Source organism: Eretmochelys imbricata, chromosome 4 (assembly GCF_965152235.1).
Source record: "Eretmochelys imbricata isolate rEreImb1 chromosome 4, rEreImb1.hap1, whole genome shotgun sequence".
Taxonomy (NCBI): domain Eukaryota; kingdom Metazoa; phylum Chordata; order Testudines; family Cheloniidae; genus Eretmochelys; species Eretmochelys imbricata.
This window is the reverse complement of record NC_135575.1, coordinates 92,991,770-93,005,692: the sequence shown is the minus strand read 5'-3', so window position 1 is coordinate 93,005,692 and position 13,923 is coordinate 92,991,770. Positions and strand designations below refer to the sequence as shown.

The 13,923-nt window shown below is 42.8% G+C and overlaps 1 protein-coding gene across 1 annotated transcript in view; it reads left to right on the top strand.

Annotated features, from left to right (window-relative positions):
• The window catches only part of PDGFRA (platelet derived growth factor receptor alpha), a 34,768-nt gene extending 22,916 nt beyond the window's left edge, over nt 1-11,852 (top strand). The window contains exons 13-22 of the mRNA XM_077814576.1: nt 53-163; nt 481-634; nt 1,140-1,306; nt 2,885-3,000; nt 3,425-3,547; nt 4,141-4,252; nt 7,130-7,229; nt 7,353-7,458; nt 9,217-9,452; nt 11,705-11,852. Of these exons, the coding sequence (XP_077670702.1) occupies nt 53-163; nt 481-634; nt 1,140-1,306; nt 2,885-3,000; nt 3,425-3,547; nt 4,141-4,252; nt 7,130-7,229; nt 7,353-7,458; nt 9,217-9,452; nt 11,705-11,852 (1,373 nt within the window). The remainder of the gene's footprint in view (nt 1-52; nt 164-480; nt 635-1,139; nt 1,307-2,884; nt 3,001-3,424; nt 3,548-4,140; nt 4,253-7,129; nt 7,230-7,352; nt 7,459-9,216; nt 9,453-11,704) is intronic.
• Nucleotides 11,853-13,923: the final 2,071 nt, after the last annotated feature.

Here is a 13,923-nt window from a genome sequence, read left to right as displayed (position 1 = left end):
TTCAAGAACAAGGATCATTGACCATTAACTGAACTATTTATTTTTCTGACAGCCACAGCTAGATCCAGTGAAAAACAGGCACTAATGTCTGAACTGAAGATAATGACACATCTTGGGCCCCATTTGAACATTGTGAATCTCTTAGGAGCTTGTACTAAATCAGGTAGGTTTGTCTAACACAATATCAATGTTTGCCAAGCAACTAAAATTGAGCCTGTAACCACCCCAAATTAGAATGTGCCAAGCAACTAAAATTTAGCATTTAACGTAGCCTATATGTTGAGCAAGTACTTTTAAAAATAAATGTGAGTAAACGGATGCCTGATAAAACTGCCTATACATACTAGTAGTTATACTCACTGCTCAACAAACTGACATGCATAATCCTTAACACTGTCCCCTGTATATTTAGTTTTCCATTATCTTTTCATTGACATATATTTTTTATCATCAAGGTATTATTTTGCCTTCTTTCATTAGGTCCAATTTACATCATTACTGAATACTGCTTTTATGGAGATTTGGTAAACTACCTGCATAAAAACAGGGATAATTTCCTGAGCCGACATCCAGAAAAGCCAAAGAAGGACTTGGACATTTTTGGGATGAACCCAGCTGATGAAAGCACAAGAAGGTGGGAAAGGACAAAAAGGATTATAGTTTGCCCATTAAGGGCATGATGTTACAATGCAAATCTTCATTTAGGCAAATAGCCCCATTGACTTGGCTATATGGGTTTTCTTGGCAAGACTGGGCCCTATGAAAATTGTCTGAACGAATGGTGTACTTTGATCAACTGTAATATTTAAAATAAATGCCACAGGCAATAATATTAGCTGAGTTCCTGCAACTCCCATTGAGTTCAGTGGGATGTGTGAGTGCTCAGCATTTGTGGAAATCAGATACTTATATTTAGACTCCTCTATCCATATTTAGACACGTAATTTCGGCACTCCGCTTTGAAAATATTGGGCATGTTTTTTATTTATTACCATGAGAAGTAATTTTTTATACTTCTATACATCAGAGTGACATGAACAACACCACAATGAACTATGACCCAGAAGCAGAACCATGAAGATGCCATGTGAAATATGAACCAAATCACTGGGCAATATTGCCTTTGTTTATTATTTCAGTTATGTCATTTTATCCTTTGAAAACAATGGAGAATACATGGACATGAAACAAGCTGATACGACTCAGTATGTGCCAATGTTGGAACGGAAGGAGGGTTCTAAGTATTCGGATATCCAGAGATCAATGTATGATCGGCCTGCTTCATATAAGAAAAAATCTGTGTCAGGTAACTGCATTAATTGTTGTTAAAAACCATTCCTTCAGAAATGCTTGTTACCTCTGCCCTCTAGTGGAAGGAATTAGAACTACTCCAATATCTGTGGCAAGCTTCCTAGGGCTTACCAGGGAGAAAGATTCTCCTTTAGCTCAAGTGATAAGCGCCTATGCTTGTGGAGCAAGAATAATGGAGTTTTATCTTTGCTGCTTCTGCTGTGAAGTTCTCAGCAGCCCTGGTGTGTAGCATGGTGACACTTAGGGCTGGTCTACCTACAGCCAGGATTGACGCTCTGAGATCCATCCACCGGCGGTTGATTTAGCGGTTCTAGTGAAGCCCGCCAAATCGACAGCAGATCGCTCTCCAATCTACCCCTGTACTCTACCCCTGACAAGAAGAGTAAGGTAAGTCGACGGGAGAGTTTCTCCCGTCGACCCTGCGGTAACGCAACCTAAGGTACATTGACTCCAGCTACGTTATTCATAGAATCATAGAATATTAGGGTTGGAAGGGACCTCAGGAGGTCATCTAGTCCAACCCTCTACTCAAGGCAGGACCAACACCAATGAAATCATCCCAGGAAGGGCTTTATCAAGCCTGGCCTTACTGACGTAGCTGGAGTTGCATAGCATAGGTCGACTTACCGCAGTAGTGTAGACATAGCCTCAGAGTCTTAAGTGGCAAAGGTATTGTTACTTTTGTATGTTTTGCAAGATTCTGATCAATGTGACAGTAATAATTAATAATAATAATAATTAATAATTAATGAATAATTTTTCTTTCTCTGTTTTCACTTTCATTAACTGACACTTATGAAAAGGAAAAAAATTCCAGATGCTTTTCTGGATTATGTAACAGGGTGATGAAGGGCAACACATCCCTTTCCTTTCCCCTTTTCTCAGAAACTCAAAGCATTGCTTCCAAAAGAGGCTTGCTCACTTCTGGCTCTAGGCCTGAGGTCCTGAATCATTTGCAGACCCAGAGTTAGTTGGCAGACCAGTGCACTGCTGCTTTGCTCAGGGCCAGGAGGGGTAAATGAATAGCCTAGTCTGCTCTTTGCTGTCATTTTTTTTTTGTTAAAAAAAGAATGATTGCCATAGAATTCCTGATCCTCCAGTGACAGTACTGGACATGTCCCAATGCATACTTGCTGAGAAACATAACAGCGCTCAGCAAAACTGAAATGGTCAAAAATGTACAAAAGTTTTAATGGCATTACCGTCTCTAAATCAATGTCTTGTTTCTAACCACATGTCAAATAGTAAGAACAACTCACGTAATGTAAGTGGCCCTTTCTAACTTAGCCGTTTTCTACAATCCCCTGTAAAAAAAAGTCTATATACAGAATACAAACAAAAACTATATTTAGTATTAGATGTTTTTTCTTTTTTTAAGGAATGCAGTCTGTATTAGTGACTGATGCAAACATGCAACGGGATTATTTATTCCGAAAAGATGGTTTTGGGCCATGATAATCTGCTAAAGTCATCACCTCAGAAGCATAGAAGGTAGAAAGAACTGGGCACTGGTTTCATGGCATGAATACACTTTTATAACACAAGCATATTTTCCCTCCGCCTTTTTCAACAGAACCAGAAGTCAAAAACCTGCTTTCTGACGACAATTCTGACAGCCTCAGTTTGCTCGATTTACTAAGCTTCATGTACCAAGTTGCACGGGGGATGGAGTTCTTGGCTTCTAAAAATGTAAGTGCCATGAGGAACCAAATAGAAATGGCCTAGTCTTTTTTGGATTTAAAAACCACAACATGGAAGAGTGCCCTTTTAGGGTTCTAGGCACCCTCTCCATTCACTAGAAACACAAGACAAAAGTGATTACAAAACCAAAAGAGCAGCATTTTTCTTCTCCTACCCCATGTCAGCCACCAGTCAGAATAGCCACTTTAAAGCAGAGCTTTCTCACCCCACACTTTCCCAGCTGACAAGGCCCATCCCCTCCCACAACTGCCCTTCGTGAACGCTGGCTCAATAGGTCGTCCAATTTAAACTGTGCAAAGTCAACAAATTTTGTTTGTTTTTTTCCTTCAGGGCGGGGACAGTGCATTCCAAAAGAAATGGGCCTTCATGGGAATTGGTATCTCTGTAAATGACTTATTATCTCTCCATGCAGTGTGTGCACCGTGACTTGGCAGCTCGTAATGTCCTTCTGGCTCAAGGAAAAATTGTGAAGATCTGTGACTTTGGTCTGGCTAGGGACATCATGCATGATTCCAACTATGTCTCCAAAGGCAGCGTATGTACTTGTTTAATCTTTTTATTTCAGTATTTAATTGAGATAAGTGTCAGTATAATACTCTTGTTAAGGTTCTTCTGGTCAGTGTTTGGTTACACTAATGGACAGTTGGATGAAAACAAGAGAAACAATTTTTTTTTCAGTTAATTCACATGACTTCACAAAGTCTGTTTGAAAGATGAAGAGTCCTTGGCCAGAACTAGTATTTTGCAGGATGAGATTTTAACTGGCAAGTTTTGTGACTGGATGAATTACTAAGGGAATGCCATTGTGATGTAGCATAACATAGCAGTCAGTGACATATTTGCATAAGCAAATCACCAGTGTACCTCCTATATCATGTCCACAAATCAACTGAGTCGCTTGCTAATAATTTAGCAATTCAGATATTCCTGGATTAGTTAGTCTGAGGAGTAAGTAGAAGCTTTGCTCATAGTCCTGTAACCTCTTCATATTTCCTTGAATAAAAAATATTACTAACTACTTTAGCAAAAGTGCATTTATTAAGGCAAACCTTCTTCCTACTGTCAAATGATACATCTGCTGTACTGAGCAGGATTTCTGTAATGATTAATATGTTTATTTTGTTGCAGACTTTTCTCCCAGTGAAATGGATGGCACCTGAAAGCATTTTTGACAATCTGTACACAACATTAAGTGATGTCTGGTCTTATGGCATTCTGCTGTGGGAGATATTTTCTCTTGGTATGTACTATGAGCACTTCTTTACATGCAGTAATTAAGCTGGTTGAGTTCATGCTACATTAAAATAAGAACTGTAAATACTATTGTGACAACAAACTACAGGGGTGAATTGTTGTTATTATTTCTATTGGATATTACTGGGATCAGAGTCCCATTGTGTAAGGTGCTATGCAGACATGAAGTAAAAAGACAGTCCCTGTCCCAGAGAACTGATCATATTGGTTTATGACAAGGTGGGCAGGTTGAAGGCTGGTGCTGTTGATTGCTGCTGACTTTGAGTTGGCTGCTAGTGAGCTGAAAGCCATCCTTGTCTCATTTACTTCCATTTACTGGACCAAAGGAGAGGGGCAGACTGCATGCTGGGCTCTGGGAAACTTTACTAGGCTGAAGGAGGTTTAAAGCAAACATGCTCTGGGCAGCAGGGCTACTGGAGCTGGCTGTTTGCACTGGCAGTTCCAAGCAGCAGCAGTCTCCAAAGCACCGCTGCACCAGGCATTCCAGTGATTCACTTCAAGTCTGGTAGGAAGAGACCGGATTACATGAGTCTGCCTGAAATTACAATGATGAGAGCGGACTACAACTGTGTAATCCCTATTAAACAGCCCCAGGCTCACCACATGACAATATCCCTTAAAATGAGCAGAGACTGTTAAGCTCTAGAATGGCTTGTCACATAAATACTTCTTAAAACAGCAACAGATGCATGTCTATCAACTGTGTTTATACGGTCCCCAGCACCTTAGTACCTAAGTTTCTCACAATCTTTTAAGATTTCCCAGCACTGCTGTGAGGTAGGGCTGTATTATAACCCCCATTTTTCAGATGGGCAACTGAGGCCCTGATCCTCAAATGTATTTAGGTGCCTAAATTCTTTTTAAATCAGTGGGAGTTAGGCCCCTAAATACTTTGATCTGGGCCAGAGAGACTAATGCTATGTCTACACTGCCCTGCAATGTACCAAAGTGCTGCACTGTAACCCCCCTATATGAATGCTGCAGGTGCAAACTAAAAGGTTCCTAGGCTGCGTTAATGTAATCCTGCAGCGGAGGGCCTATGACACACAGTGGGGCAGTTCTGAGGGTAGTGGTGTTCAAACACAATCAGATCATTGCAATATAATATCTCTCTCTCAGGTAGTCCTAACTCATCCATGTCTATAGTGTCCTAGCACCATCTCTATATGTGCTTACATTAATCATTAATACGAACTAGGAACTTTTTAGTTTGCACCTGCAGCATCCACACATGGGAGTTACAGCACAGCACGTTGGAGTGCACTGCTATTCACACCCCCAAAGTCTGAACTGCAGGACATTGTAGAGAAGCCCTAAGAGACTTGCTGAAAGTCACCCAGAAAGTCTGTGGCAGAACAGGGAAGTGAACCTGGGCCACCCAACCCCAGGCTACTACCTGTACCACTGCACTGTCTTTCCTTTCTCTCTCCTAGCATAATAAACTTCACAAATATTGCAGATTGATTTTTCTGTAAAGTAGGGCCTGTTACAATTGTTCCTAAAAGACATTTCACATAAAACTGTTGACCATATTAAGCTCTCTTTCTGCAGGACATTAATGTGAGCTCTGGCATGTGTATTTATTTATTTATTTATTTGTATTACTGAAGCACCTTGGAACCTCAATCATGGGCCCCTTTGTGTTAGGAGCTGTACAAACATAGGGCATTAAAGTCATGCTCTGGTTCTATAGAAGAACAGTTTCCAAAGATGTACATCAGAACCTCAACAACTCACGCTAGTCCTGGGGAGAGCCATTATGAATAACTGAATTTTGTAAAGGGCCAGATTCTGCCAGAGTAACGCATGTTGAGTGGCTTCTATTGAGTGCTGAGCTGTTGACTCGCCCATCAGTTCCAATGGGATGCCACATGGAGTAATGTGCTGTTCAATGTCAGTAAAAGTGGCAGAACATTGCCCAAAGTGAAAAAATGCAATAAAAATAGTCATGGATAATGCATCATGAAATGTACTTCGTTCATTAATTTTGTCAGCTGTAGTTTGGCTTTAATTAATTCTGATAACACTTCATAATATAGTGTTACCCCTTTTGGGCCTGAGCTCTTAGCCAATATTCAGGGCCAGCACCCACTTGATATTGACAACTTGTAGCATAACAACACTAATCCAATTTTTTTCACAGGCAGAGCTTTCATCCAGGCAGATAGATTTAGAATAAAAAACATATAAAACATCTGCTGACAAGTAAAAGCCAATAAAAAGAACAGATATTGTACTAGTAAATATACTGTACCATATGCTGTATAAATAACAAAACCTTCCCAGTACGTTAATACACGTTTTTATAGCACCTGGCAAAATTGGACTCTAATCTCAGTTGGGGCCTTGGGGCATTACGAGCAACCAATTATAATAGGAATAATGAAATCTCACTACAGTGTCCTGCTATTACATCTCTGTTGAGAGATGGAGAGACAACAGAGATTATGAATTATTTTTTATTTAATTTTCAGATTTAGAGCATCAATCCCTAACTCCTGACATATCAGAAGATTTAAAAAGAACAGCATCCAGTTCAGAAATCCAGTACATTGATTAAAGAGCCTTAGAAAAGCCACCTCAACTCCCACCTCCCCAAATCTAGCTCACACTCAGCACTTTCCAAAATTTCAGATAGCAACTAATGCAGAAAATATTAATCAGACACATGAATTGAGCATCATCATAACCCCCCACTCCAATCTCCATGTCCAGCTCATCAAATACCCAGCGGAAGAAATTTGTGGTTTAATGAAGGTCTGCTGGCTGTTTGGTTTTTCGTATATTTAGTCGTGGCTTATTATAACATTGGAAGTATTCAAATAATGTAAAAGAGCCACTTTTGTTGCCTTTTACCATTAAGGTGGCACACCATACCCTGGCATGATGGTTGATTCTTCTTTCTACAACAAGATAAAAAGTGGCTACCGAATGGCAAAACCTGACCATGCTACCAGTGAAGTGTACGTATGCTCTTTTTTGTTTCTCCGATACCAAAACCTACCTCCAGTTGATTTTGTTTTTGTTTCTCTGGCCGTTGATTTTCAACTTCCAGCTGATGAAACTGGTTTCCGTCTTATTTGCAGGTATGAGATTATGGTGAAATGTTGGAACAGCGAACCGGAGAAAAGACCTTCTTTTTACCATTTGAGTGAAATTGTGGAGAATCTGTTGCCTGGCGAGTACAAGAAGGTTTGTTCTCTGGAATTTCCATTGCATTTTGTATCTGTTCCCAGAGGAGTTGTAATTTAGCTGCTCAGGTCATCTGTGCAGTAAGCATGTCATTAAGCCATGTGAATGAAATGCTTCAGGTATGCTGTTGCGGTGTATAAGAGACTATAAGGCTATAAAACTAAGGTTGCTGGTGGTAATCAATTTACACTATTACATAAGGGACAGCACTCTCCATTTCCTGTAGGCCCATTATCATCTTAATCCTTCTGTTAACCACAGAGCTGGCCCTACACATTTGCATAGGATTTTTTCAGAAAATGTAAAAATCCTAAAAAAGGCACCAATTCCCCTGTGTGTATAATCTCCCCCAGCCTCCATCAACCCATTCTCCCCAGCTTGAACCGTGATGCCTAGGCACTAATGACTCCAGTTCACACACACACACACACTCCTATCACTCACTCCTGCTTCCCATGCACCGAGCATTTATTAGTGGGTTCCCCCACATGTACATACTTCTGCTTTCCCCCAGCCTTCACTCACTCTTGCCCCTCCATTCTAGGGTGACCAGATAGCCAGTGTGAAAAGTCAGGACGGGGTAGTGGTGGGGGTAATAGGAGCCCATATAAGACAAAGCCCTGAATATTGGGACTGTCCCTATAATATCAGGACATCTAGTCACCCTACTCCATTCGCTTCTGCTGTTCACCCTCACTCCTGTGCCTCCATAAACCTGCTCCTCACTTCTTCACCCCACAACTTCGGATTCATTTTTCACTGATGGGCCTCTTACCCCACAATATTCATCCCTTATTGCTGGTCCTCTACCACCCCATACATCATCCATGCTTCTCTGTATTCTTCCCAGCCCCTCATTCCTGAGCCCCTGCAAACTCACAGATGTCTGAATCCCTCTTCTTCCTCTTCACAGACCTATTCATTATTTCTGCCCCTCCTCAACACACACCCACCCCTCACTTGCCCACCATCTTTGGCTCCATTTGCATACAGCCACACTTCCTGGGCCTCACCCAATGGAGTGAGCGAGGAGAGGAATTCATCATCTCGCCAGCAGGAATATCTTCTCATTTCTTCTTTGGAGAAGGTACCAGATCTGGTCAGTAGACTCAACGGAAGGGTAGCTGCCAGGAGCCAGAGGAATTTACTCCTGCTCCCTACTCAGGGAAGGGGAGAGAACCAATGGGGATCTTCATTGTCACTCCTCATTAGCTTAGAGGAACGAGAGCAGGTGGAAGAGCTCTGCACACAGAAAATAGAAGGGAGAAAGATCATGCAGTGCCAGTGCTCCCTGATCCCCGCTGATCCCCAGCACTAATACTGAGTAACAGTCACATGGTAACCAGTCTCATGGCATACATGCACCTCTGAATAATTAAACTAACAACTCCCTGTTTGGATCCAGAGTTGCCTCTGAAAGATGCTATCACTTGCCTGCAGAGATGTTAGTGCACCAAGGTGTGCACGTAGAGGTGTACAAACACTATTTTAAAATGAAACCCACCCAGCCATCTTTTAAATATTAGTAGCCATTGTGTATTATCAGGCCGGAGGCACTGGTCCAAAGAAGCCTTGTAAAACACCTCAAATAAGCCTTGCCAGCTCAGCTCAGGGCAATAGAGTTGCCCCTGCTCACACCAAAGCAGAGTGCCTCCCGTTTTGGTTTAGTTACACAGCACAGCTAGTTGCAGCAGGTTGCTGAGGAGCGGACACCTTCTTGTACAGCCTCAAAGACCATTTTAAAATGAATCTTTTCAGAGCTATGAAAGGATTCATCTGGACTTCCTGAAAAGCGACCACCCAGCGGTCACACGCATGAGAGTGGACTGTGACAACACCTACATCGGTGTCACTTACAAGAATGAAGACAAGCTAAAGGACAGGGAGAGTGGATTTGATGAGCAGAGGTTGAGTGCTGACAGTGGCTACATCATCCCCCTGCCCGACATTGATCCCGTCTCCGAGGATGAACTCGGCAAAAGGAACAGGCACAGGTAGTTGCTGCTTACAGTACATTATGGGCCAGATTCTGTCATCCTCACTCACCCTTCTACTAGACTGGTCCAGATTCTGATATTCTTACTCTTCTTGAGTAGCACCTTACTAGAAAGATAGCCCACTGACTTCAGTGGGGCTACTTGTAGAGTTAGGTACTATTCATTATGAGTCAGGGTATAGACCTGAGGGCCACATCAAGGTTCCAAAACTGTATGGAGGGCTGGGTAGGGAAGACTGTGCCTCCCCAAACCCTAGCCCTGTGTGCCCCCCCACTTCCCACCCCCTGACTGCCCCCCTCAGAACCCCCAAACCATCCAACACCCCCTACTCCTTGTCCCGTGACCACCCCCTCCTGGGAACCCTTGCCCCTAACTGCACCCCCCCAGGATCCCACCCCCTATCCAACCCCCCCGCTCCCTGACTGCCCCGACCCCTATCCACACCCCCGCCCCCTGACAGGCCCCCCAGGACTCCACCCCCTATCCAACCCTCCCACTCCCTGACTGCCCCGACCCCTATCCACACCCAGGGCCGGCTCTACAGTATTTGCCACCCCAAGCAGTGAAAAATGCCACCGTGGATGGCAAAGGGGAGAAGCTGCCACCGATTTGCTGCCCCGGCTGGCGGGACAGAGAAGCTGCTGCCGTGGCTGGCGGGACAGAGGGACTGCCGCCATGGAAACACTGCCGCTCCTTTCTAGCTGCCGCCCCAAGCACCTGCTTGGAACGCTGGTGCCTGGAGCCGGCCCTGTCCACACCCCCACCCCCTGACAGGTCCCCTGGAACTCCACCCCCTATCCAACCCCCCTGCGAACATGGGCGGAGGACTCAGGAGGAGCAGGGGCAGCCGCACAGCTGGAGAGAAGCGGCAGTTTCCCCTTCAAAGCGCCGCTTCTCTCCGAAGGCGGCCGCGCAGCCGCCCTCCTGAGCCGTCCGCCTGCGTTCGCCGCGCTCCCGCCACCCGCACCACCCACCTGCTCCCCTGAGGCTGCAGGTGAACCTCCCTTCCTGCTCTCCCCTGCCCCTGCAGGGCAGCCCCCTCCTGCACTGGTGGGGTGGCACGCTGAAGCTGCGGGGGAGGGGCCAGGGGCAAGGCTCCCGGGCCAGGAGCTCAAGGGCCGGGCAGGGTGGTCCTGCAGACCGAATGTGGCCTGCGGGCTGTAGTTTGCCCACCTCTGGTATAGAGTGCAGCTCTCTGTGACTAGCCCCAGTGATTTCAATGGGGCAGCCCATGAAGCCAGGTACTCGTTATGGCCTGGGACCTGCCTACGCAAGAGACCTCCTCTCTTGTACTGTACTGCCATAGAGAAGGGATCTGGCAGGATGTTTTCCAGGAGGCCCCTCGCCTTTGGGGTTAACTTTCCAGCTTGGTCCAACATAACAAAATTGACTGGCCTTTGGGGCACATAGTAAGCCCCATTTGTTCATCTGGGAATGAGTGAGTTGGAACAGGATTTGAGGTACGTGAGGGATTGATTGGTTTTATTTCAGAACGGCTGGTTCTTGTAATGGGGTTAGGCTATTTCAGAGGGGTTTTCTGTGATTTTTAATTGGTGACAGAGCTTTTGGATGGGATTCTTATCAGTGGATTCTTATCAATATAAATAGATACATAAATAAAATACCTAATGTGAATGAGGGTAGCTGAATGTAGCACAATGTGGCTAGCAGTATTTTCAGCTACATTCATTTAATACTCTGTTAATTATAAAGTTAAGATCCTAGGAGCCAAGTTTTTGTACCTTTAGACTATTATCAAGAGAAACTGGAATGAGGTCATTTTTGACCATGGGGCAAGAGTTTCCAGGCCTGATCTAAGCCCTTATGGTCTCTGTTGTACCATCTTTTTCTTAAGCATCTCATTCCCTCTCTTTCCCAAGTTTTTCTAATTATCCATTTGCCACAGCAGTGTCTGATATTGGTTGGTGGGGACTTCTTTCAAGTCTAATGTTTCACTCATGAATACTGTATGGATGAGTTGGCAGGAGGCATTTTCAGGAAAGTGTGGTCAACTTGCTCCCTTGAATTCGAAAATGATTCATTATCCTCTGGTGACTTCCTCATACCAGATATCAATCACCCTAAGAAAAAGGTAGTTAGAGATCACCTAAGATAACCCAAGGTGCCAGAAGGTTGGTGCATAGATCCACTTCCAGGTAAATGAGTCAACTGTTAGAAATTCAAATATCATGTTTATTTCACTATTATTATTTCACTATTATAGCTCCTAGTTTCTTTGCCTCTTACAGTTCCCAGACATCTGAAGAAAGTGCCATTGAGACTGGTTCTAGCAGCTCTACCTTTATCAAGCGAGAGGATGAGACCATTGAGGACATTGACATGATGGATGACATTGGAATAGATTCCTCAGACCTGGTTGAAGACAGCTTCCTGTAATTCACATGGAATTAATGGATATCTTTGAGCTATGTCACAAGAGAAAGCTCGCCATGTGCTCTAAGGACTTTTTACTCTGTAGAGAAAACCACTTTATTGCAATACAAAGGATGTAAGGAAAGTAGAAATTTGTTCCCAGCGCACAGAGATCATCCTGAATATGAAAGAGTGGGACATGCTGAAGTCAGCTTTTCAGTGTTGCTTTTTGTAGTACTTCAGTAGCATCTCAGTGGTATTTGCAGTTTGAATAGGTAGAAGGACAAAGGCCATAAACAGACCAATTCTGTGTTTCAAGGGCATTCCTGACTCCGATGGATAGAATTTCCACTGCAGCAAAACATCACCATTGTAATTATGTAAATAACTGTCTGCTCAAGGATCTTTTGAGGTGTGCATTGAATATATTCTGTGGACTTAGAAGAGATCACTCAAGATTTCTGTGTACTTTGCCCCTCAATCTCAGCTGCTGCTGAGCTATCATGTGAATGAAGTACATGCAAAAACCACTTTTGAAACTTAAAGGTACTGGAACTACATAACATTTTACTTTTCACAGTTAATGCAAATAAAAGGGAATAATAATAATAATTAATTAATTTAAAAGCCTTCTATAACAGGTGTTAGAAGCCTAGTGAATCTTTAACTATAGAAGATAGCTGTTTTCATAATACTACTGTCAGTAACACTAACTGTATAGTTTATAACTCATTGTCCTTCAGCAAAAGCACAGTTTTTAAAACTTTAAGTAGGTAAAGAGATTTAGGATTCAAAATGTTTATATGAAACAATTATTGTATTTGACTGTATACGATATAATAATTGCTCTGGTGAGCTAAAACTAGTTTCACTGTAGAAAAGAACTTTGTGTCTTCTAAGACGTGAAGAGTTAGATTTCCAGCATCAGATGAGTGGCTTTCCTAATCAGATGTTCTAAAAGCAATTAATCACCCTTTGATTTACTGAGGTTTTTTAAATTTAAAGCTATTTTTAAACCTTTCATTAATTTACACCATGTTTCCCAAGTTACTGTAAAAGGAAAGTATGACTAATCAATAGCGACATCATTGTTAGTATTTAAATAATATTTTGCACATCTATTCAAAAGAGAGCTTATTTTGGGGTCATATGTGAAAAACTGATTTGATATTTGAACTGTTCTGGAAGCAGACAAGGAAGTCTTGTTTCTTAGCCTGAGACTCCAGATTAAATGTGCAGTCATCATTTTGCAATACATTTTGTTATCTTAGTTTTCAGGTTTCAATAGAAGCAGAGGAAGCTGGCTCTGTTATCTTTACCAACCCTAACTATAAGACAGGTAATTGCTTTCAAGTGTGTTGCTTATTTTGGTCTGACTCCTTCACTTAGAAAAGAGGGAGTACAAAATTTAATCCACTCTTGGTTCTGCATCGTTTGTTGACATCATACGTATGTAGAATGTGCTATGATTGCTGCTGTCACTATACGATGTGTTATTGATATATGATGCTTTGGAAGTCTTACAGATGAAAATAAGATACCTGCCAGTTATGAGCCAAATCCTGTTTGGTGCTCAGCTTTTAAACTCAGTAGGAGTTGAGTGCACTGAGCACCTAACAGGAAGTTCTCAGTACCTGAAATGTCACAGTCAACACAAATGAGATCCAGACTCAAGCTTGTGAGGGAATTTTTTTTCCTATTACATGTGGCAATTGGACCATCAGTGAGTGACTAAACAAAACAAAGTGACTGGATTCTGAATAACAAACTAAAACTAAACTTGAAGGACCAGTTAGGCCCTCAGAAACGCTGTGCACTTCCTCTTGACTTCACTTATTACGGAGAGTTGTGGGTGAGCAGAGGAGAGCAAAATGTGGTCCCAAATGTAGTACTGCCATTATTACAGACAAATCAGCATGGGTTTGAATTTCAGAATGTCACACGGCTAAGGCCACATGCAGTTATGGATGCAAATGAGGCATTTGCAAACAAAAGCTGGACAAATTCAAATTGGAAGTAAGGCACAGATTTTTACCAAGGAGGGTAATTAACCACTGGAAAAAACTACCAAGGGAAGTGATGGATTCTCAAGCGC